The sequence below is a fragment of the Mesoplodon densirostris genome, chromosome 4 (genome assembly GCF_025265405.1).
Source record: "Mesoplodon densirostris isolate mMesDen1 chromosome 4, mMesDen1 primary haplotype, whole genome shotgun sequence".
Taxonomy (NCBI): Eukaryota; Metazoa; Chordata; class Mammalia; order Artiodactyla; family Ziphiidae; genus Mesoplodon; species Mesoplodon densirostris.
Genome location: NC_082664.1, coordinates 70,615,027 through 70,637,578, shown reverse-complemented (window position 1 = coordinate 70,637,578; position 22,552 = coordinate 70,615,027). Strand labels below are relative to the sequence as shown.

At 37.5% G+C, this 22,552-nt stretch overlaps 1 protein-coding gene across 2 annotated transcripts in view; it reads right to left on the bottom strand.

Annotated features, from left to right (window-relative positions):
* PRKD1 (protein kinase D1) overlaps window positions 1-22,552 on the bottom strand; it is a 347,287-nt gene that overhangs the window by 4,588 nt on the left and 320,147 nt on the right. For both annotated transcript variants that reach the window (XM_060096361.1, XM_060096362.1), the window contains exons 14-16: window positions 18,879-19,040; window positions 18,216-18,314; window positions 17,032-17,299 (exon numbers count right to left, since the gene is read on the bottom strand). In XM_060096361.1, coding sequence (XP_059952344.1) covers window positions 17,032-17,299; window positions 18,216-18,314; window positions 18,879-19,040 — 529 coding nt within the window. The remainder of the gene's footprint in view (window positions 1-17,031; window positions 17,300-18,215; window positions 18,315-18,878; window positions 19,041-22,552) is intronic.

The window sequence follows — 22,552 nt, the reverse complement described above, 5'->3', positions numbered from 1 at the left end:
TTGCAGTATGTGGGCCTCTCACTGCCACGGCCTCTCCCGCCGCGGAGCACCGGCCCCGGACGCACAGGCTAAGCGGCCATGGCTCACAGGCCCAGCCGCTCCGCGGCATGTGGGATCTTCCCGGACCGGGGCACGAACCTGCGTCCCCTGCATCGGCAGGTGGACTCTCAACCACTGCGCCACCAGGGAAGCCCCAGTAGTTACTATTTTAATCTCTATTTTTTTTTTTTTTTTTTTTTTTTTTTTTTTTTTTTTTTTTTTTCTTTTTGCGGTATGTGGGCCTCTCACTGTTGTGGCCTCTCCCGTTGCGGAGCACAGGCTCCGGATGCGCAGGCCCAGCGGCCACGGCTCACGGGCCCAGCCGCTCCGCGGCATATGGGATCCTCCCAGACCGGGGCACGAACCCGTATCCCCTGCATCGGCAGGCGGACTCCCAACCACTTGCGCCACCAGGGAGGCCCTAATCTCTATTTTATATAAAAGGAAAAACTGAAACTTCTAAAGGTCATATAACTTGGCCGAAGTCAGACAGTTCACAGCTAACAGCTGAGGTTGAAACCCAGGGTAACTGGCTCCAAAGCCCATGCTCTTAAATACTATGGCATGCAGTAGCCACATCATACCATTAACTCATTATTATTAACCGATAATAATCTCAAAAACTAACTAAATTTAGAAAATTTCCAATAATGAACATTAAGTTCTTCTTAGTCATGTTTCCACCATACTTTTATGTACATAAGTGCCTAGATTGATCTATCTATCTATCTATCTATCTATCTATCTATCTTTGTGACCTTAGCTCAACATTTCAGCATTCAAAGACTGTTCTGAATGTGATGTGATCTCTCCTATCGAAGGGACTAATCCTCTAGCTTTCCACCACTTCCAAACTGAGTAAGCCTATCTGCTATGTATTAATCAAATTACTAGGAACCTTTTTTCAGGATAAGGCTTAAACATAGGACTTGATGACTCTCCAATAGATTACATGCCCAACTGCCATGCCTATTAATTATTCTTTGAACACACTCATAAATGAGCAATGTTTCCTCCTGGGAGTATCCCATTCAGTCCATATGTTATCATCTTCTCCAAAGGCTACTGTGGGAGATTTTTTTCTAATGTTTTATTATAGTTAAGTATCATAAGTCCTTGGTATTACTCCTTCTACCTATCTGGCAATCTTATTGAAAAAGAATGCAATTATTCTGGAGTAATAGATTCTAAGTAAACTAATATTGACTAGTATTGGTTTTTAGTCATTTCCTTCTCAGTACCAGGATTTGTTTCTAAATATTTGCAAATTATTCATTTAATCATTCATTCTAGGATTTTGACAAGGACAAATATTAAGCTTCTTCTTGAATAATTACAGAATCCATTCTTTCCCCCCTTTAGAAATTCAGAAAATTCTGGCCTGTCTTAAGCATTCTGGTATCTCTCTCATTTTATCTATGATTTACTAATTACCCACAATGGCTCTAGGAGCACCTCTGTTAGCCTCTTCAATATGCAATAAGTCCTGTTCTGAACATCAGTCATAGTTTATAGCTGCCATTGAGTGTACTCTTGTGATACCACTATTTCCCCCCTAGGTACTAGCTCCCAGATGAGACTGCTATGGGTAACCCTCAAATGTAAAGGATCCAAGTTAAGGGAAGAAGGAAGCCAATAGCAAAGGAGGAAAAAGACTAGTAAAACTGGAGTAGCTACAGCAGTCCCAAGAGAGTCAACAATCAGGAAAAATTCCAAATAGGATCTCAACTCTAGTTCCAAAACTCAAATCAAGACTCAGAATTCTGACCTAGAGGGAATCTGACAGGGTTGGTCTTTGAAACTGCAGCGTGGCTGGGGGCGGAGAAGGAGAGACAATGGGAAAGACAGATATGAAACTGGGCCATTCTGTGAACTTCTTTCAAAAACAAAGCAAAGGAGAAAGGGACGGTGGTCTGGCTGTGGGAAATAGGAGGTAAGGAAGGGGACTGCAGCAGAATGGCAAGTCAGAAGGAAAGGTGACATGCTGGCATGTCAGCAGAACAGGATACTAGCACCCACGGCGGAAGCTAGAAGGATACAGAAACTCCAGGTTCCCCAGAGCACCAGGAAGATCTGGAGCCCCAGGATAAAGATATATTTGGGGAAGCAGAGAGTGCCACCAATTCCTGGTACCCCATACTTCCTTCCATAAATATAGCAAAAAGTACATATCCCAATACCTGCCTTTCATGAGGTTAAGGTTTATTGCTACACAGTGCTGGATTCTCCACAGTTTGGGGCAATAAGCAGATGTAATTTAAAACAGCTGTCGTTGTACCTAGGGCCAAAGCTGCGCAGGAAAATCCTCCATTCTCTGAGTTATATTTTTTGTTTCACACCGTCCTTCCCTTATTCTCTCAATTTGAAGAGCCGCTTCTCCACCCCCAAAGAAAACAGGAGCAAAATAGGCAGTGGCTAGTTCCTCCTTCTCTTTGCAGTAAATATGATGGCAACTTTTTCAGAGAGTGGTAGGATTATTTTCTGATTCTACTTGCCCATTTACTCTGAGAGTTAGCCTTTCTAATATTATTCTGAGAGTTCTGTTCTCTTATTCATCCTAAAACTCAATCCCTTTCTTCCATATTTTTAATAAACTGTCTTAAGGCTGAGCTCTCTGAACACCTCCAATAGCTACAGTTGGGCAATGTGACAAGTCTTTCCTTTTTCTTTCTTATTAGAAAATTTTAAACAATTGTATCGTTCAGATTTTTATTTTAAAGAATCCCCTCTCTCATAAGCACAGAGTTTTGTGTTTTCTAAAATGTCTCTGGCCATGGATTCATATTAATGTTCCCTATAAATTAAAATAAGAGCAAAGAAAATCTGTTTTATGATGTTTAATGTTTCTTTTTTGCTACAACAAATTCTTGGCTAACAAAGTTACTTTTCCCCTAACTTCCTGTACAGCAATTTCTCTTGTTGCCCTATCAGCTGAGAGACTGAAATGTCAGGAAAGCGAAGAGAAAATTTTATCAAACTTTTTTTTTTTTTTTTTTTTTTACCAGAATGTGACTTTCAGCAGATGTTGGGATAGCTGAAGTTATGTGTAAGTGTATCTGAACAAAAACAAAATTAAATGGTAGACGCAGGTGCTGAAGGGCTTTATGTTTTAATATGAAAAGAAACGTTCCATCGGTGTTAATTGTATGGATTCTATTTTCTTAGGGTGTCAAAATTCAGAATCATCTTTGAAATTGTGGAAACTATGTTGCAGTCATTCTCCATTTCAAAGCAAATACCATGTGTGTGGACAATAGGTTCTTAGTATGCAGAAGGGACATTTGCATGTGTCATAGCTATGACTAAACTAAACAGCAACCAAAGCTTGGAGAAAATCCTACAGAAAGAATGGAACTGGACATATCTGAAGACATAATAGGACCCTCAGGTCACACCTCTCAGTCATCTTCCATTTTTCATCTCTTTTTGGCCGAGAGGCTTGCAGGATCTTAGTTCCCCGATCAGGGGTGGAACTTGGGCCCCTGCAGTGAAAGCATCCCTGGACTGCCAGGGAATTCCCCCATTTCCCATCTTTCATTTTAGGTACCTGCCTGTCCCCCAATTCTTCCGACTAGAGTTCAGCTGCTTTAAGGTCCCACAGATTGTGTATTCATTTTTGCACAATTTCATAAATATTCAAAATCAAATGCATCATTTAATGTATTAGGAAAATGCTTGCTAAATAGCATTTGATAGATTGAATACATTAATTAGAAATTTAAATATCCATTTTCTCAGCTCTAAGTTTTAATATCCACATTATGTGCATATAGTTTGTATATTTTGGCTAAAAATACTCCTGGAGGGTAGGACATCACACATCTACAAACGGATCACAGGATCAATGACTTCCATCAGAAAATCAGAATAATGCTGAGAGGATCTGCAATACAGATCACGTTTACTTTACAGTGTTTATTTGACATGAGAGAAATTATCTATGAAACCCTGGGGCTGACCTGTTTTGTCCAGACATGGTAGTTTAGAAAAAATTGTTTTTTCCATACTGTCTTTCGTCCAGCTGCAAATTATTGAGGTACAAATTTTCAAATTAGAAACCAGATCAGGACTATCACTCTAGTGATGGAGTCTTCATCTGTCACTACTGAGCTCCTTGTTTTCTTTTTTCCCTTTCCATTCTGCCTCACTGCCTGTCACCCTGTAGGCTCAGTACTTCTCCCTTTGGCTTGATTCATGCTGATGGTAAGTTATGTGTTTATTTAAAAAATCGTTTTGCAACCCTTCACATTCCAGCTCTCAACCCAGCAAGCTGTTGCCCCGGCAACAGTAAGTGGGACGCTCCTCTCAGGGGCTGAAACCAGAGGCTGCCGGCAGCAAACAAGGCCGCTGGAAATCATCATCTCACTGGTTCCTGAGTCAATTACCGCAATCCAATGAAGTGCAAGACCTTTAGAGACTCAAGCAGGGTCTTTCCTTTCCCAGTTCTTTCCTCTGTAGAAAGTTATTCTATCATTGGGTAGTCCTTTGCTTTACATTCAGTTTAATTTCCACCTGAAGACTAGAAAGACTATCTTGGAAATCATGAATTGTTTAAAAACAGCATACAGCAGCCCCCAAACTGATGCCAAATTGATTCAAAATTTAAAGTCTAAATTAAAATATATTTATATTAGTTTAATGAAGTTTGGGGTGAATTTTTCTTTTTTTCATTTTCACTTTGGAGAGGTTTCTGGGTGGTTTTTTTTTTTTTTTTTTTTTGGTCTTTTTTTTAGTGCTGATACTCAAGCCAAAGGTCAAGTGAAAAAAAAAAATCGTTAGGGGCCTCCAGGTGTCGGTAGTTTTAGAAGCACCTCAGGTGTTTCTAATATGTGCTCCTAGGGTTGAGAATGGCTGTACTAAGTAGTGCGTTTCAGATTTTTACACCCATATGAATAATCTAGGGATCTTAAACTGTAGATTCTGATTAGGTAGGTCTGGGGTGGAACCTGAGAGTCCCATGTGGAACCTTAGACCACATTTTGAATAGCAAAGGACTAGGGGTATGAGAACACTGAAAGTAGTTAAAAACTGGTTTAATATTGTTCAAAGGGCCCAAGAATAGATGGATATAAACATAGAGAAGGTCCCATCCTGTTCAGTATTCTGGAACGAAGACAATAGAAAGGTTTCAGGATAGCTTCTACTCAGAGGATGCCGACAGGAAGAGCAAACAAGTTGGATTACACAAATAAGTTCCAAGATAACTACATACATATATAGCTATTCTGGTAAGATAACATTTAACAGGGACAAATGAAACAGAGTCCTCTATTTAGCCACCCCCCCGAAACCAAACCAGTCTAAGTACAGAATTGAAAAATGTGGCTTATCAACAACATTTATAAGAAAAAATTCAGGGTCCTAAATGCACAGTAAACTCAACATGAGTCTACATTTTATACATAAATCAAGTGTTATTTTATGCCATGCTAAAAGAAATGTGTTCTTTATAATGAAGGAATGGTGGATTCACGTTACTCTCAGGCTCATTGAACCTTGAGTCAGAACAGTTTTGAGGTTTGATTTAAAAAGAACATAAAGAGGGTAGTGTCTGGACCAGAGTGAACAGGAGGTTAAAGAAAAAACTGACTGCCCAGGAGAAGAGAAAGCTTGGGGTGACATGATGGCTGTTTTCAAACCTCTGAGATAAGCTTTTATTTGGAAAAAGGATTGGGTTTGTTTCTACCAGTGGGTAAAAACCCAGAGACATTTTGTTCATTGTGCTAGGCTCAAACTGAGAAGAAATAGGGCTCCTCATGAAATTGTACATTTTCTATTACAGTAGCAACATAAGAGTATTCTGGGTAATTGCTCAGTGGATTGGTATTGTGGAGCAGTACAGGGGTAGGATAAGATTTTTAATATTCTGCATTTTGAAATATTATTCTGTGTTGTTATTGTGAAAGAAAGCAAATTTACAGAATAGTTAACAGTTGTTGTTCCTATATCCTGACATCTCCACATATATTTAGATGTCACATTTCAACTCAACTAGGATATACATTCAGAAGAGAAATTTTATTTTTATAATTGGGATATATAGGAAACATTTCAGTTTGGAGCACAAATAAACAGCCAATTTTTGAGCACTTATAATGCCAATGTTCTGGCTAAAACTTCTTCAGATCAGTTTCTCTCTACAAATTATCATTTGTTAGGAAAAAAATCTCATTAATTATATTTTATTTGCTATCAAAGGTTCCTTTCCTGGTGGGACACCTTTTCAGATATTAACTCATTTGGATTTTGAAATATGTATGTATGTGTGTATATGTATATGTATATAAACACATACACACATACATATATTTAAAAATTCACTCTACTAAGTAGATATCATTTAAACCATTGTATGTCTTTGGCTCATAATTTTAAAGTTCCTTATTACTGAACAAAAAGCATACTCTTTTCCAAAAAAATTAAACGCAAGTAATCCTAGAATTTCAAATAGAGATTGTTTAAAATGTTAAAACCCAGTGGAAGTTGTGACCCACATCATTCACTATAGTTTACCAATCATAGACTCTCATGGTACCCAGTCCAGCATTTTTAAGTACTTTACTGCATCTCCTCCATGCTGTTATGTCTGACAGTGGTGCTAATATGTTGACAAATCAATCTATTCATTAATATTCAGCAGGCTTGCTGGATCTGCAAGGCTCATAAACTGTTACAAACACAGTTTAATTTTTAAATGACAATTGTCTTTCTTTTGTTTCTCATACCATTGGATTTCTGGGTCTCATCTACCCGAGGCTTATTTTCAATAGGGTTATTTTTTGTTTTGAACAATATGTAGTGAAAGAGGGACCTACAGCTGGTTCCTTTTCATGGCAAAGTGCTACTTCCAACTTAAGTGTTTAGCGTTCTGGAACACTGTTGGATTTTGAAAACATACCATGTGGTAATGGTGCTAGGCTTTTATTTAGCTTTGCTTTGTGTTTGTACTGGCTGTATTTTTCATCTCCAATTTCTGGGGGAAAAACGCACTTGTGACCAATTTTATTTGAATTTACCGCATTGAATGGCAAAAAAAAAAATAGCTTTTAAAATAAAATTTAGATGCTTGGATAAATTTAGTGGTATATTATTATAGCCATTCTATGCCTTGGGATGCCATATATTCTGCACTGAACATAAATGTCAGAAGAGGATTGAGACCAAATGGAAGAATAAACTACAGCTGCACTTATCAGGGGAAAGAAGCAGCAGAAATATTATCATTGAGACTGTTGGATTGTTCAGTGGAAAAAAACCTGTGTCACGGGTGCACCATCCCAAGTTGATAATTTTGAACTAAAGATAAGTTATAGGATTAATGCAAGGGCATTTCCTTTTCTTTTTTTTTTTCCTTTTCACATATGTCAAGGCTTCATGTCTGATCTTAATTCTTGATTATATCAACTAACCATGTGACTCTGAAGCTGAGCAGTGACAACACAGCAGGTGATATGAGAATAGGTGCTTCTTCAGACTTCACCTGCAAGCACAGAAAATGATCTCTGTCTGCGGGGGTCGTGGGCTCTTTGTGAGACAATTTCTGAGGTTGCCTCTGTGTTGATTACTGTCTGCTTGCCTCCCTAATGGCATATAAAGGAATATCAAAACTCAGAAGGAAAAAATAGTAATTTATCCAGTGATCATCATGGTCTATTACTAACCTTCCTCAAATTTACTGTGTCTCTAATTGAACACATCAATTCAATCTGATGATGGAAGTGTACTTTTACTCTAACAGAGGCTTTCGCATCACTGCAGGTTTGTCATCATTCTCCTAGTAGGATGATTTGCACTGAAGCAAATTATATTTCACCTTATTAGCTATATAACCCACCTCACATGGTTACCTGTGTCATCTCTCTTCTCCTTCTAAGAATAAACTCTTGGGTAAAAAATGCTGTATAAAAAAGCCATTTATAAAATAGAATAATTTAAGATGTGTTAGGATCTTGACCAACTGAAGGAATGTAGAAAAAGAGAATTAATTTGACTCTCACACTTGCAAATTCTCCTTTGTGTGGGCAAAGCAGGTTTAGAGATTTAAGATTACATCTTCTTCATCTGCTCAGTCACCATGCAAGGATTGGTATTATAGAAAAGGAACTATAACCCTCTAACTCTTCAGTAATATTCACATATAAAATAGTATATATATATGTATGAGTATATATAGATACATAGATACAGATACATAGATATAGTTTGTATATTTAACATGATAGACAACTTTTAGACCAGGTGTGCAAGAATTTTAGTCACACAAAAGGTTGTACTCCACTTATTCCTGGAACTTTCTTGCACTTTTGTTCCTTATTATTATTATTTTTTAAAGTGTCATATGCACCTGGTAAAAGATCTAAATCAATCAGTAGGAAGAGTTCAAATTGAAAGGTAAAACCTAATATCTCATTAGTAAACCTCTTTTAACTATGTAAAAAATTTCTTCTGATTACCTCTACACCTTAAAAAAAATATGTGCAGTACCATTTATGCTTGATTCACTAACTGTAAGCTATTCAGAGTATGGATGAATGCCAGTCTGTGAAATGTTTATTAGTTTACAATGAGATAAGGATAGAAAGTGAGACTAAGTCTTTGGAAACTTTCACAGCATTTTGACATTGATGTCACATTTTTATTATATTTCACAAAGTACTGATCCATATGTTTAGAAATTAAAATAAAGTAAAACTGGTCCTTTATCACATAGTTTGAGAAGAATCACCTTAAAAACAAAACAAAATAAAACACTGATTCTCTTCCATTAAGGACAATGAATCATACATTTCAGCTTTTTCTACCTCATTGTCCTCCTTTATGCAATGAATTCAGTTACATTAAATTAATGTACTGGCTACTGTTGTAATTTAGAACAGTGCCTGGTGCACAACACAGGATATATATATATATATACATATGTATATATAAAACATTTATTCAAAAGGATTAACTCTATGATTAAATCATATACTAAATCATGCATGTGAATGTACTGGGCTGGCCAAAAAGTTCATTCGGGTTTTTCCGTACAATCTTACGGGAAAACCCAAATGAACCTTTTGGCCAACACAATACATAAGCCAGTCCATTCACCTCGGCAGAATCGGATATGAGCTCTGTGCACGTTACAGCTCTTACAGCTCCTTTCACCTCTTCTCTGTCCTCCTTTCCAGGGTGAAAGAAGTTTCACTATTTACACATCCTTCTGCATAAGTATAATGAAGTCAGATATGCTTGGTCTAAAGGTTTTCTATAATTTAAAATTAATAAGCAATATGTGGAATAATTTATATATAACTGTTATGAACTATAGGATTATAACTCATACACCCCTATAGTCTATAACCTACAACCCTACAACCTGTAGCATCAAATTTCTACACCTATGCCCACTCAAAGGAGAATTTTCAAGTGTTAAAAGGATTCTCTCTTCCTATATTCCCTTAATTGCTCAAAATCATGACACACGTTAGTTTCTTCTTTATTACACATAACTTTATTACACAAATTTTTGCATTTCCTGGAGTTTCTTTTTTCTTCTTTCATCTGGACATAGGAAGCTTGTCAAGAAGCTTTTTCTTATTTTTGTTCTTGCTATTTTCATGGAAGTCTATATTGAAATACATTCAACATTTGGAACAAATTACATGTCCTGATATTAAATATCTGATAAAGAAAATGATGTGGGGTTTCCCTGGTGGCGCAGTGGTTGAGAGTCCACCTGCCGATGCAGGGGACAAGGGTTCGTGCCCCGGTCCGGGAAGATCCCACATGTCGCAGAGCGGCTGGGCCCGTGAGCCATGGCCGCTAGGCCTGCGCGTCCGGAGCCTGTGCTCCGCAACGGGAGAGGCCACAACAGTGAGAGGCCCGCATCCCCACAAAGAAAAAAAAAAAAAAAGAAAAGAAAATGATGTGGATACAAAAAAAGTTACGAATAAGAGGAATTTTTAATTCATCTAAATTTGAATATTGGAAACTTACTAAAATTTTTTTTAGAGCACGGTCAGCTGTCAGGTCTTTCAGGGGATCAGGGCTCCCGAGCAGTGTTTTAGAAAGTGTGCTCCATGGACTTCTTACAGTCTCAGAGCAAGATGGCAGTTTATGGGGGTGGAGTCTGGGAATCCCCATTATTAACTAGCTCCTCTGATTAACTGCTGGCATGCCAAAGTTAAAAAATGTCTGCTATACATTTAGAACGAGACAATTACAGGTAGTTTAAAATGAGCCATGATCAAGGAGGTTCTTTGGCAAAATTATTAGTAATCCCCTACCTTGCAAATATTCCTGTGTTCTGACTGTTAGGTAGTTTTTCCATTTCCTGATTCTAAGCTCTACATCCCTGTTACCTTTTTTTTTTTTTTTGCGGTACGCGGGTCTCTCTCTGTTGTGGCCTCTCCCGTTGCGGAGCACAGGGTCTGGATGCGCAGGCTCAGCGGCCATGGCTCACGGGCCCAGCCGCTCCGCGGCATGTGGGATCTTCCCGGACAGGGGCACGAAGCCGTGTCCCCTGCATCGGCAGGCGGACTCCCAACCACTGCGCCACCAGGGAAGCCCTGTTACCTATTTCTTAAGTTATAGATTGAGTCTTGGTTGCAATTTTCTTGTGTTTTGGCTATGTCCATCCAGGATTCACCCTTATTATGCACTAGATGTGACAAACATGGAGGACAACCTGGCCTATCTCTTGTTATTTTGGAATTGCTAAAAATGCAATGAAAGAAAGGGCATATTGGTACATGATCAAATAAGGTGCAATTCTCTTTAGTTTCATCTGATTATCTAAAAAAAACGTTTAAGTGACAATGGGCTGCCTGTCCCATAAGATGAAGTAAATCTGCCTAATCAAGTAACTATTTGAAAATAGGTGAACAAGTCCTTTCAAGGAACTGAGAAATGTCATAGCCATCCTACGTGCTGAGGACTAAGCTTAACCTAGTATGAGATAAAGCTGGAGGTGAGAGTGAGGCCATGTCTAATTACTGACAGGTAGTAATGGATAAACTGGATGGTCAAAGGGCCATCAGATAGTCACAATGATGAAATGAAACAAGGTAAAACACACTGCCTTAGAATGAACTGAAATGTTCTCAAACTCCTCCCTTCCCATGATTACCTAAAGTCTCCTTTTGTGCAATTATTTGTAATCATATGATTCATTCTGGAGTGTTTTATTGTATACATGCATTTTTATTTAGTTATATATGTATAGCAATATATAATTTATACAAGTATTTAGTTATATATATAACTGTGATTAAATATGTGTTTAGTTACATACATAATTATATAACTGTATGTATGTGTGTAGAACTAAAATATATATATACAGAGAGATCGACTGATCATGTAAAGTGATTGGAAATAGTGTTTAACACATTTAAGGTAATCTAGTTATGTCAATCACGGTGCTAACCACTTTCCAGTGCAATTTCATTTAATACTTAAAATAATCCAGTGAGTTAGTAACTAGTGTCACTATATTGCAGACAAGAAAACTGAGACCTGAAGGAATAAGTAACTTGGATGAGGTCACCAAGATGCTGAGTGGAAGCAACTCAGGTCTTTATCACAACATGATCCCGTTTCCCTGTCTTTTTAGACATTATTAAAAACTGTGTTGCTACACTAGCTCTAAGCTAGTGAAAACATATTAAAAATTTAATGTGACAGCATGGCTAAATCCAATAGGAAGGATGGATAATCAAGTGGCTGTAAATGCAGTGGGTAAGAGCATCTGCCTTGGAGCAGGCTGACAGGATTTGCACCCTAGCCCCACCCAGGGAAGCCACCTAACCTTCTACGTCTGCAGTGCCTCATCTTTAAAATGGAAACAATTATAGTATCTACTCAAAGGTTGGGGACAATAAGTTCATATATGTAAAGTGTGTAAAGTAGTGCTTGGCTACAGTGCAAAGGTTATAGAAGATTAGTTATTCTTATTTTTTTCTTTCAAAATTTAATTAATTTTACTATTACCATTTTACCTGTAACATTTGCTAAGTTAAATTTTCCCCATTTTTTTTCTCATTTTTCAAGTCATGCTTTAATTCACACAAAAAAATCTATTTTTATAACGGGCATCTGTTAATGCTTTTGTGTTTGTTTTTAGCCTAGTATCTTTTCCCTGCAGGAACTTCCTCTCTCCAACCTGGAGGGGCTCTCCATCATCCACACTGCCAATCAGAGCCAGGCTCCTGCAGTGACAATGTGATTGTTCCCAGGGTATTACAGGATTTAAGGGCAGCCAATCAGTGCCCCTTTCAGAAACTCTACAGCTACTGACAGATAATTATGGTTCCATTCTGAGTCATGTACAAGGGGTAGCATGTAAGCCTGGAGCTGCTGGGAGATCACTTTGTACCACATGAAAAGCCCACCTGAGAAGGAAGCCATCATAAAGTAAAGCAGAGGTAAGAGAGAGAAATGTGACACTTGAACTATAGGATCCAGATGAATGGAGTTCATCTTCTGGACTTCCCCAGTTGTGTGAGTCAATAAATTATCTCTGCCTAACTTTGAGATAAGTTTCTATTATTTGCATGCAAGAGTCCTGATTAACTCACTGATAAATTATTAGTAAGCATATCTCTAATGCCAATACTCAGCTTATTATATTATAATAGCAAGAATAATTAATGAGTTTAAAATATTCCCTATAGGTTGCTAAATGTCAAGACATTAGAAATAAGCATGCTTTGGTGTGCAACAATGTATGCTGTAAAGAATGGAGAGAAACCAATGATTTCAAGTCCAAGCCCTACCACTGTGTGACCTTAGGCAAGTCATTGAACCTTTCTGGTTTCTAACATAGAGACTAAATCAAATTACTTATTAGAGGATTGCTGTGAGGATCAAATGGCACAATGATAGCTCAAGCACTCCAATATATAGTATTATATTTTACTGAGTCCATGTCTACACTAACAGAAAAAAAAAGCACGATAAAGGAATTTTCTCTTCCTGACACATCTACGTACGTTACAAAGACCTTACAACTTTCTTTTATCTTTTGCTTTTTCATGCCAAGAAAAAAAGTACAACTAACAATTTTTCTGAAGAACACTTGGGAAATGTGCACATCAGTTTGCATATAATTTCTAAAATTATACAATCAATTCTTGGTTACTCGCCAGAGCAACTGCTTAGCTTAGTGTTCTGCTATCCTTTTCCTAGATCCAAATCCTTGGCTCACCCCACACCTGCGTTCTATAAATGCCTTTCACATCCTTTATCTCTTTCAGTCTCTATTACAACTTCATTATATGGGCAGGAATCATTACCCTGTTTTACAGATGAGAAACTGAAGCTCAGAAAAGGTAAGTGATGGCTAATTAGAATAGCAGGAAGTACAACATCACAAACTGCTTCACTGCTGATCCTTACCTTTGATTTAGAGTCACTGAGGTGCCTAGATTTTTACTTCCTTGCATCTGGAATTTTAGTGGTTCTGGTGTGGTTTACAGTATCCTGAGACTGAAAATTCACTAATTTCAGGTGTGACCACCCTTTGCCCGATACTAGTTTGCTTGTGTATTCATCAGATCCTACGTGCTTAAAATTATTTGGTACCGGCCCTGTGATAATATCTAATCAGGAAATTATTTGTTCCCAACAAGACAGTGGAATAGAATCTGGGCCGGTAATTACTTTTGTAACACCTCAGCTAATATTATGACATAATTTAATTAGCTTTTCTTTATACTCAATAATACTTCTGTTCGTACACCAGCAGGTAGGTAACTCATTTGTCATCTGAGCTTCATTTAGCAAATAGTACAACTCCTGTGCCTCAAAGGCAAGGATGAGCTAGAAAAAGATACTGAGAAGAGAGGCCAGTTAATCCCCAAACTGATACTTGAGTCATTTAGAAGAAGGAGATTCTGCCTGAGCTGGTTTCCACATCACTTTGTCTGAGTGGCAGGACATTTTTAGTGCTTAGACATATCTATAGCCAAGTCAAATGTGTTCTTTCTGGTCAAATATAAATACCTCTTGAATACTCCCATGTAATTCCCTCTTTGTAAAATGCTGTGTCTCTTCCTTTTCTTTCTTCAGTGACTGGCCTAAGTTCCATCTCCCCTGAAAATGCAATTCTGACTAGTCAAGTCCACAGTGATTCTCCCTCCTCTGAACTTGGAGACCCTGATTTTATACCAAGCTAACAATTCAAGGAAATAAATGATCATTTTCCCAAGTTCATATAACTCATCTCCCCAACAAACTTTCAAGGACATTTTATGAAAACTTGAAGGATATTTTATGTTTTGCCCTTTACATTCATATTACTTATGCGTGTATATTGTGGTTTCCCAACAAGAGTTTCTTGAGCTGTTGATATCTGTGCCTCTGGCTTCTATTACTAGTGATAATTAAACATTCATAATCTATAGCTTCTATCTACACAGAAAGCCAGCATATTTCCATGATACCAGAGAGTGGGCATCATTTGTTCCACTACTTCAAGAAAAAGTACTCTACTGCTCCAAGAAAAAAAATTTTTAATGTGAAGGCTATTTTCTTAATGTCCTATTCTTGCATAACAGGAAAATGTATGACTGGCTTTAGAGATATTTCAGATTTGCACTGTGGTAACAACATCAAGTTATCTTACTGGATTTCTAGATTATAGATATCAAACATACCTTTAACTGTATTTAAAGGTAATGTGTTCCCTGACAAGGTTAGGTCACAAGGTTATTTGATAATTCTCTCCTTTCTGCCTCCTGGCTGAGAAAAAGAATTACACTTCCCTTTTTTCCCCTATTGAATTATCCTAAACATTTCATTAATCCTTGGGCTACATGGTAGTTCTTTTTAAGGTCACAGATTCCTTCAAAATATATCCACCTAGCTGTGATTTACAACTAATTAAATGATGTTAAAGGTTGTTGACAGAATCGAAACTACAATGAGGTACCACCTCACACCAGTCAGAATGGCCATCATCAAAAAGTCTCCAAATAATAAATGCTGGCGAGGTTGTGGACAAAAGGGAACCCTCCTGCACTGTTGATGAGAATGTAAATTGGTGCAGCCACTATGGAAAACAGTGTGGAGGTTCCTCAAAATACCAAAAATAGAGTTGCATATGATCCAGCAATCCCACTCCTGGGCGTATACCCAGATAAAACTATAATTCGAAAAGATACATGCACCCCTATGTTCATAGCAGCACTATTTACAATAGCCAAGACATGGAAGCAACGTAAATGGCCATTGACAGAGGAACGGATAAAGAAGATGTGGTATATATGTACAATGGAATATTACTCAGCCATCAAAAACAATGCAATAATGCCATCTGCAGCAACATGGATGGACCTAGAGGTTATCATACTAAGTGAAGTAAGTCAGACAGAGAAAGACAAATACCATATGATATCACTTATATGTGGAATCTAAAATACGATACAAATCAACATATCTACAAAACAAAAACAGACTCACAGATATAGAGAACAGACTTGTAGTTGCCAAGGAGGGGAGGGGAGGGAAGGAATGGGCATTTTGGATTAGCAGAGGCAGACAATTATATATAGGATGGATAAACAATAAGGTCCTACTGTATAGCACAGGGAACTATATTCAATATCCTGTGACAAACCATAATGGAAAAGAATATAAAAATGTATATATATATAATGTGATATATATAGATATATAACGTGTATATATATATATATATATATATATATATATATATATATATATATAGCTGAGTCACTTTGCTGTACAGAGGAAATTAACACAACATTGTAAATCAACGATACTTCAATACAATTCTTTTAAAAAGGTTGCTGCCAATAGTAACTCAAAGCTCTGATAATAGATGGATTGTGCCATTTAATATGAATGTAGTCTAAGAACTAATTGTCCAAGCAATTTATACATGCTCTTTTCCAATTTCTGCACCACCACGTGCAATAACAGGTATCAAATAGATGTTTATCTATGAATGTATTTGCCTCTTTAAGTGGTGGAAAATCTCAACAAACTTAGAACTAGATGTTGCCTGAAAACTAAAAAGGAAGCAGGACCAGTGGTTACAGAATGTACGCTCAGAACATCTGGGTATAAATTCTGGCTCTGCCACTTACTAGCTTTGTGATTTGGGCAGGAGGTTCACTTCTTTTGATTCAGTGTTCTCACTTGAAATATAGATATAATAGTTAAACCTATCTTCACATTTTGTGTGTGTGTGTGTGTGTGATTTAAATAAACTCCAAAGCACGTTCATGAGGAACTGCTTTCTGAAGCATGCAGTGAGCCATTTTCACTGCCCTGACTGCCCCACCACTTCTTTTAAAACTATCTATCACTCTTCCTTTAATAAGGAAACATTTATTAAGAAGAACTTAATTTTAAATAATGCAACACTGCCAAGGTAATCTATCCTAAAAAAAAAGCATCAGAGATACATATAAGAAATTATACGTAAAGGTTATCTAACACTGAACAAATAGAAATAACCTAAAAATATAATAGCGGGGAATATGTATAAAATATTATACATGCTCTAATGTCACATATAGGAAAACAGTATACAAAGAATGTGGTATACTAATATATGTAATGTGACAATTAAAATATCAATATCATAAGGTTCTTGTGTCCATAATAAGTTAAAAGTGCTTAATATAGAAATAGGCATATAGTAAGTAAAAGATTACTGTTAGTAAAGATCAAGTATTACCATTATATCAATGTGTAAACATTTATAAGTTCTAAGGAAATACACCAAATATTAACAGTTTCTCTTTATTTCATTTACCTCTTAATGTGTATTTCTCAATTTCTCTATAATACATATACTTTTTACCAGTAGATATTTTTGTCTCCATTTCCTTTACTTCTCCATCCACCTCAATAAATTTGTGCCCCTGCCTTAGTGGGCAATTTGCAATAAGCATTTATCAATTTAAAAATTCACAACTGAATTAATAATATAACACAATGATTAAATCATTCTCACTTTTGAATGGAAGATATTACCTTCATGAGAGATTTCCTTCCAGGGATTTGGTGGATACATGAAAGCTGCATTCTGGATTTGGTCATGTATGTCCTCATCTTCATTAAATGGGAATGTGCCACTTAGGCTTACATAGATGATGACCCCAACAGACCACATGTCTAGAGAGCGATTATAGCCCTTGTTCCTTAGAACCTCAGGAGCCAGGTAAGCTGGGGTCCCCACCACTGACCTCCGGAAAGACTTCTCTCCAATGATCCGGGCAAAACCAAAATCACAAAGTTTCACCTGTTGATAATAATGGGTTGGAGATATAGTAAGGTCACAAATTGTGTGTCTTAGTCCACATCTGCTAAAAAACAACTATAATATTTTACATATATTGTATGGATTTCTCATGGTAGAATAGCTATTTTCCATTTTATGTACTTGAAGATAGTGGTTTATGTACTGATACAAAAGTATTCTTTTATTCATAACAATATCATCTAAACATTCTCCTTTCCTCCTCCATAAAACCAGAGATAAATGTGAAAATATGTATACACAGAAGTGGATAATATTGTTTTACCACGCAGGAAAACCTCATGCAAACTGATGGATTTAACTCAAGGGCTTATGATAAGTAAAGGTTGAAGGATAAGCACAAGGACACATCATGCCATCCACAATAATCCTCAAAATTAGCTCTGCACGGACACCTAGCCAGGACCTGAGGGTATCAGGGAGCCAGGGCAGAACAGCCACCTCAGTCACTTCAGATATGACAGTTCCTGGGAAGAGATCCAGTTGTTTTGCATCCTCTGAGTTGAGGAAAAGAGGAAACTTTTTCCCTTGCCCCTGAGAACAACACTGAACTGCAAGATCTTGCCTAACTTTAGAGAGCTGGTAGCATCCCTGGGACTCTTAAGTGTCTCCCTCTTAGGCCAGTGCTCCCAGCATTGACCTAGTGCTGCCAGTTCTCCAGGACACCCACACGACAGAAGCAGAAGCAGAATGAGAGGCTCAGTGTGCATTATTAAGGCAGGCTGAACTGAGATGCAGAGCGACAAAGCTGCAGTCCCCACAATATAAGAAGGGTAACAAATGGATGAGGACAGGTGAAACTTGAAACAAAGGTTTTGAGGAGAAAGGGTGACAGAATGCTGCAGGGGAAGCAGTGATGCTGTCGGCTGGCTTTTTGCTGAGAGGCTTTTATACTTGCCTGAGGGAAAGGATCAGCTGATGCTAGCAACACGTTTTCTGGTTTGAGGTCACAGTGAACAATATTTTTAAAGTGTAGATGACGCAAAGCTACAAGTATCTATAAAGGAAAAAATCATCAAAATCATTTTATTTTAGTCTAAAAGTTTATTTCAAAATGTTTTCTACTAGGACATAAAGTTAGAGGGTCAAGAGAAAACTCAAAATGAATGGTTGAGTTTCTTTATACTCCAGTCCCTGAAATGAGCTAGATTAACACAGCAGGTTTCTAAGGAAACTTTAACGGAAAAAGTATCATATTATGGTATCCATATAGCAACCAAAACAGGTATAGATAAAAGAATTCAATGATATCTAACAAGGATACATATTCCTGAATATTTTCAAAGAATGAGGACTCAGTCACTGTGCATTTTAAAATTTCATGAGTAGTTTTAATACATGGGCCTGCACACACATTATTCATTTGGTACGTATCCTGAACTCTGGATGCTACAGATATAAATTAGAGAATACAATAAGCCACTGCAACTTTTTTTTAAAGTGTAGTTTAGACTGGGGAGGTAGGGAATAAACAACAAGGGTAGAAAGCTCTAGGTAAACAGTGATAACATTTGATATTAGATATTACCTTTTTTTTTTCTGACTCTAATTGATTTCTTACCTGAGTAATTAAAAACTTCGTTATGTGCTCTGGCAACCTGCCCTTTTCACTTGACAAGATCATCTCCAGCATGTCTCCATGGAGTTTTTCCATAACAACAAACACTCTTTCAGGCGTCTCAAACATACACTCCAAATTTACAACACCAGGGTGATGAAGGTTCTATTAAAGATAAATAAAGCACTTGAAGAAAATGAGTTTTTTGATACTGTTTGGCAAGCTCACTGATTATACAAAACTGTTCAAGTTTAAAGCTACGGAGAAACCCACACTTAAGATTTTTAACACCTCTAAATTCCACATGTGCTGCCTTATATTTTTGAAACTCTAATGTCTCCAAGAAATACATCTTCACTTTCCGTGCATAGTGAAAATTTTTTTTTCTATGCTACAAATCCAAGTTCCAGCACAGTGAATTGCTAATTAGGTTTTAATTAGAATACCATACTGAGAAATCTGTAATTTCTTAGGATCATCTCCAATATTAAGCATACTGTCCTAAATAAGTTTACTAGGCCATCTCTGCACACTTTGTAGAAATTTAAGGTAGACAAGATGAAGTATATTCATGGAGTGCATCTGACTGCACTGATGAAGCACATTAGTCAAAACCTTTTGGCACTGCTCTGCTTCTGGAGGCTGCTCTAGTTTGCTACAGAAGCTCTTACACAGAGTAAAGACTCCCATGAAAACAGAAAAGAAATGATTATTGAGCCCTGTTTTGTTCAGGACACCATGCTATGTGGTAGTGCTGCACAGTTCTCAAGCACTCAATAAATATTTCCACAATAAAGTAATGGTCAATAATGACAGGCTGAATTTGGCTTGACAGGCTGTCACACATGTCAAGTAAAGTTACTTTTAATATTAGATGGGCCCTTGTAATGATGCTTAAGTCTGAATGTTGGTCTGGGGTCATCAACAAAAGCCTTTGATCATTTGACTTTTAATTTTTTTTTTCTGCACATGACAACAAAAAATCCTAACATTAAAAGAACTATTACATATTCCACTTATATTTCAATGAAAAATGGGGAAAAATCATCATGAATAAAAACTACCAAAAGAAAAACATTGGGACTAACTTTAATGTGCTAACAGCTGAACAGGCAGAAGAAATTGCATCCTTTATTCTAGGGAAAAAAAATCTCAGCGAGCAATAAAATTAAATGTAAAATGAAAATTCCACAAATTACTGGAAACCTGAAATGGTTCACTTTTCAGACCTCACAGACAGATGCTGGGTGGTGAGCAGTAGAAGGGGATGTGGGTGAACCTGCACTGTCATTGTCCTCCATGCTACTCATCGGCATAGAAAGCCTGGCATCAACTCAACATGGAGCTACGGCTGCAGTTGGCAGTAGCTCCCGTGATGATAACCTCTCAGGGTGCCATTCCACTACTTTGGCAATTTTGATCTCCACCTCAGACATCTGATGGGTCTTTCTGATTCTGAGGCCTTGGTGCCCACTCATGCAGTATAATGTGGTCATGGTATAGCAAGGTACTGAATGTGGTCTGAGAGATGCCTGCACACCTACCCAATGGCCTTTCACCTCTTGAGGGCTGGAGTGATTATTCTTGAAACAGTCAAATCTGGCTACTTCAGATAGACTAGGCCCCCAGAATTATTCTCTCCTGGTCAGAGCTCAAGTACATGGAACAACTGTGGGATTAACAAAGCTCACGCTGTCACTACTCTTAAATTTCTTTGTCCCGACTGCCTACCAATAGGACCAGATAGCTGGTTGGCTTTGACCACTGTGGGAGTGCCAGATCCTTAGGTGGGAGACTCTAATTAATGACTCCATATATCTGTTCGATATGCAGTATGGAAGACCAGTGACAGCATGGTTCATACCTGAACCTGTGCCCAGGCTGTCACAACAGCTAGACAGACCACCAGCCTCTGGGTATCCAAGCATCTCAGCTGTCCTCTCTTAAATCAGTGATCACAGAAGAAGCTTTAAGGATGACATGAGAGTCCTGCCAGAGTCATGATTCTCCTGGGACAAGTCCACTATGAGATGTGATAAGTATACCTTCCTCTTCTGAGTATCTTCTTAACTGATTCTTCTATTTACTCTAACTTTAAGCACTCAAGCAGTGTTCTTGGGAGTTTGGCTTCTTTAATTGGCCAAGGCCTTGTCTAGGTGGGGAGTAGGAACAATGAATAGGAAGGGAGCAGACCAACAGAAGTAGGCAGCAAAGCAAGCAGGTCCCTTGTGTTTAGACAGAGGAAAACCTAGAGCGTGAAGGAGAAGACAAAAGTTAAGGGAGTGAGACCTCCAGGACCCAAGGAGGGCAGGGAAGGACAAAAGTGGTGTGGTAGTGGCTCAGCCTGCTGCTTCTGCTGCCCTTGTCGTAGGCTGTGAAAGTTGGGGGGAGAGTCAGAAGATGACCAGGAATCTCTCCTACCTAAATTATTTGAATATATGCACAATGTCAACCCTCATGCGCCTCTACTTGTATTTTTCTAAGCATATGAGTTCCTAGAGGTACTTAAGTCTTTCAGTCAGTATACTCCTTTTTCCTTTCCACCACTCAACAAGATGACTTGAGGGGCCCCTATCCAGAAGGTAGGACTTTAACATGTGCTTATCTAATTGGTATATTCCCGAAATGTTCTAGGCCAAAAGTATGCAGTGGATTAATGCGATTGTTTACTGTCAACTATTTTGTGCCATGTTCCCTGTAGACCCTGAAGGACTGTACAACTGTCCTTTAACAGCATCTTTATGAAAAGGATAAGGGAAAATTTTTCTATTTCTCGATAAGGGACTTTGAATATAGTTAGGTATATATTTTAGAAAAAAGTATAGTCAATGAGTGCATTGAACTAAAGGTCATGTATACACAACTGGTAAAAAAAAAATATGTCTTAGAAAAGTTTAAACTCATATGTTCATTGCAATTGGCCCTTTCCCTTTTACCAAAACCTTTATGTTTTATAGGTTTGCTAAAGAATACATTGAATGGTAGCTGAAAAACCTTTCCAATAGCAAAATGACTTTATTTTTTCTGTATAGCTGATATACAATAAGTTGATATTTTTTTGGGGTTTATTATGTATGGTTGAGACAAGGCCATCAGAGGTGCCTACTCAAGACCCGTACTTTTTTTGCACTGAACCAAATGACCAAACTTGTTTTTACATTTGACAATAACAAAAGAAAATGGAATATAAAGAATCATGCCTTCATCATCCAAATTCTCTCTACTATACTGATGAGAAGCATTTATTTAGCCTAGAGAAGATAATATTTGAAGACTAGAGATAGAAAAAAAAATTAAAGTCACTATTTTCTAACATGTATGATTCATATTATCTTTTTAATACCTTAAGATCAACTCTGAGATGAGCTTTAACCGAAGTAGTTGATGTGACTTGTTCACAATTTTAATTTTGTATATAAAATATGAAACAGCTTTTCAACATTTTCCTTCTGAAGTCTAAAGTAACTTAATTAACTTAAAAATGGTTTGATGACTGTAACATCAACTGTGGAATAGTAGAGTTCAGAAAGAATTTTTGCTAACTTCTCAGGCCTATCTCAGGGATTTGGATAATAAATTTCATGGCAGAGTTAAGCTACTACAGGACTTTCTGGCCATCTGTTTGTTGCATTTAAGTAATTTAACTTTCAGGAAATGAAACATTTGGTCAAATATAG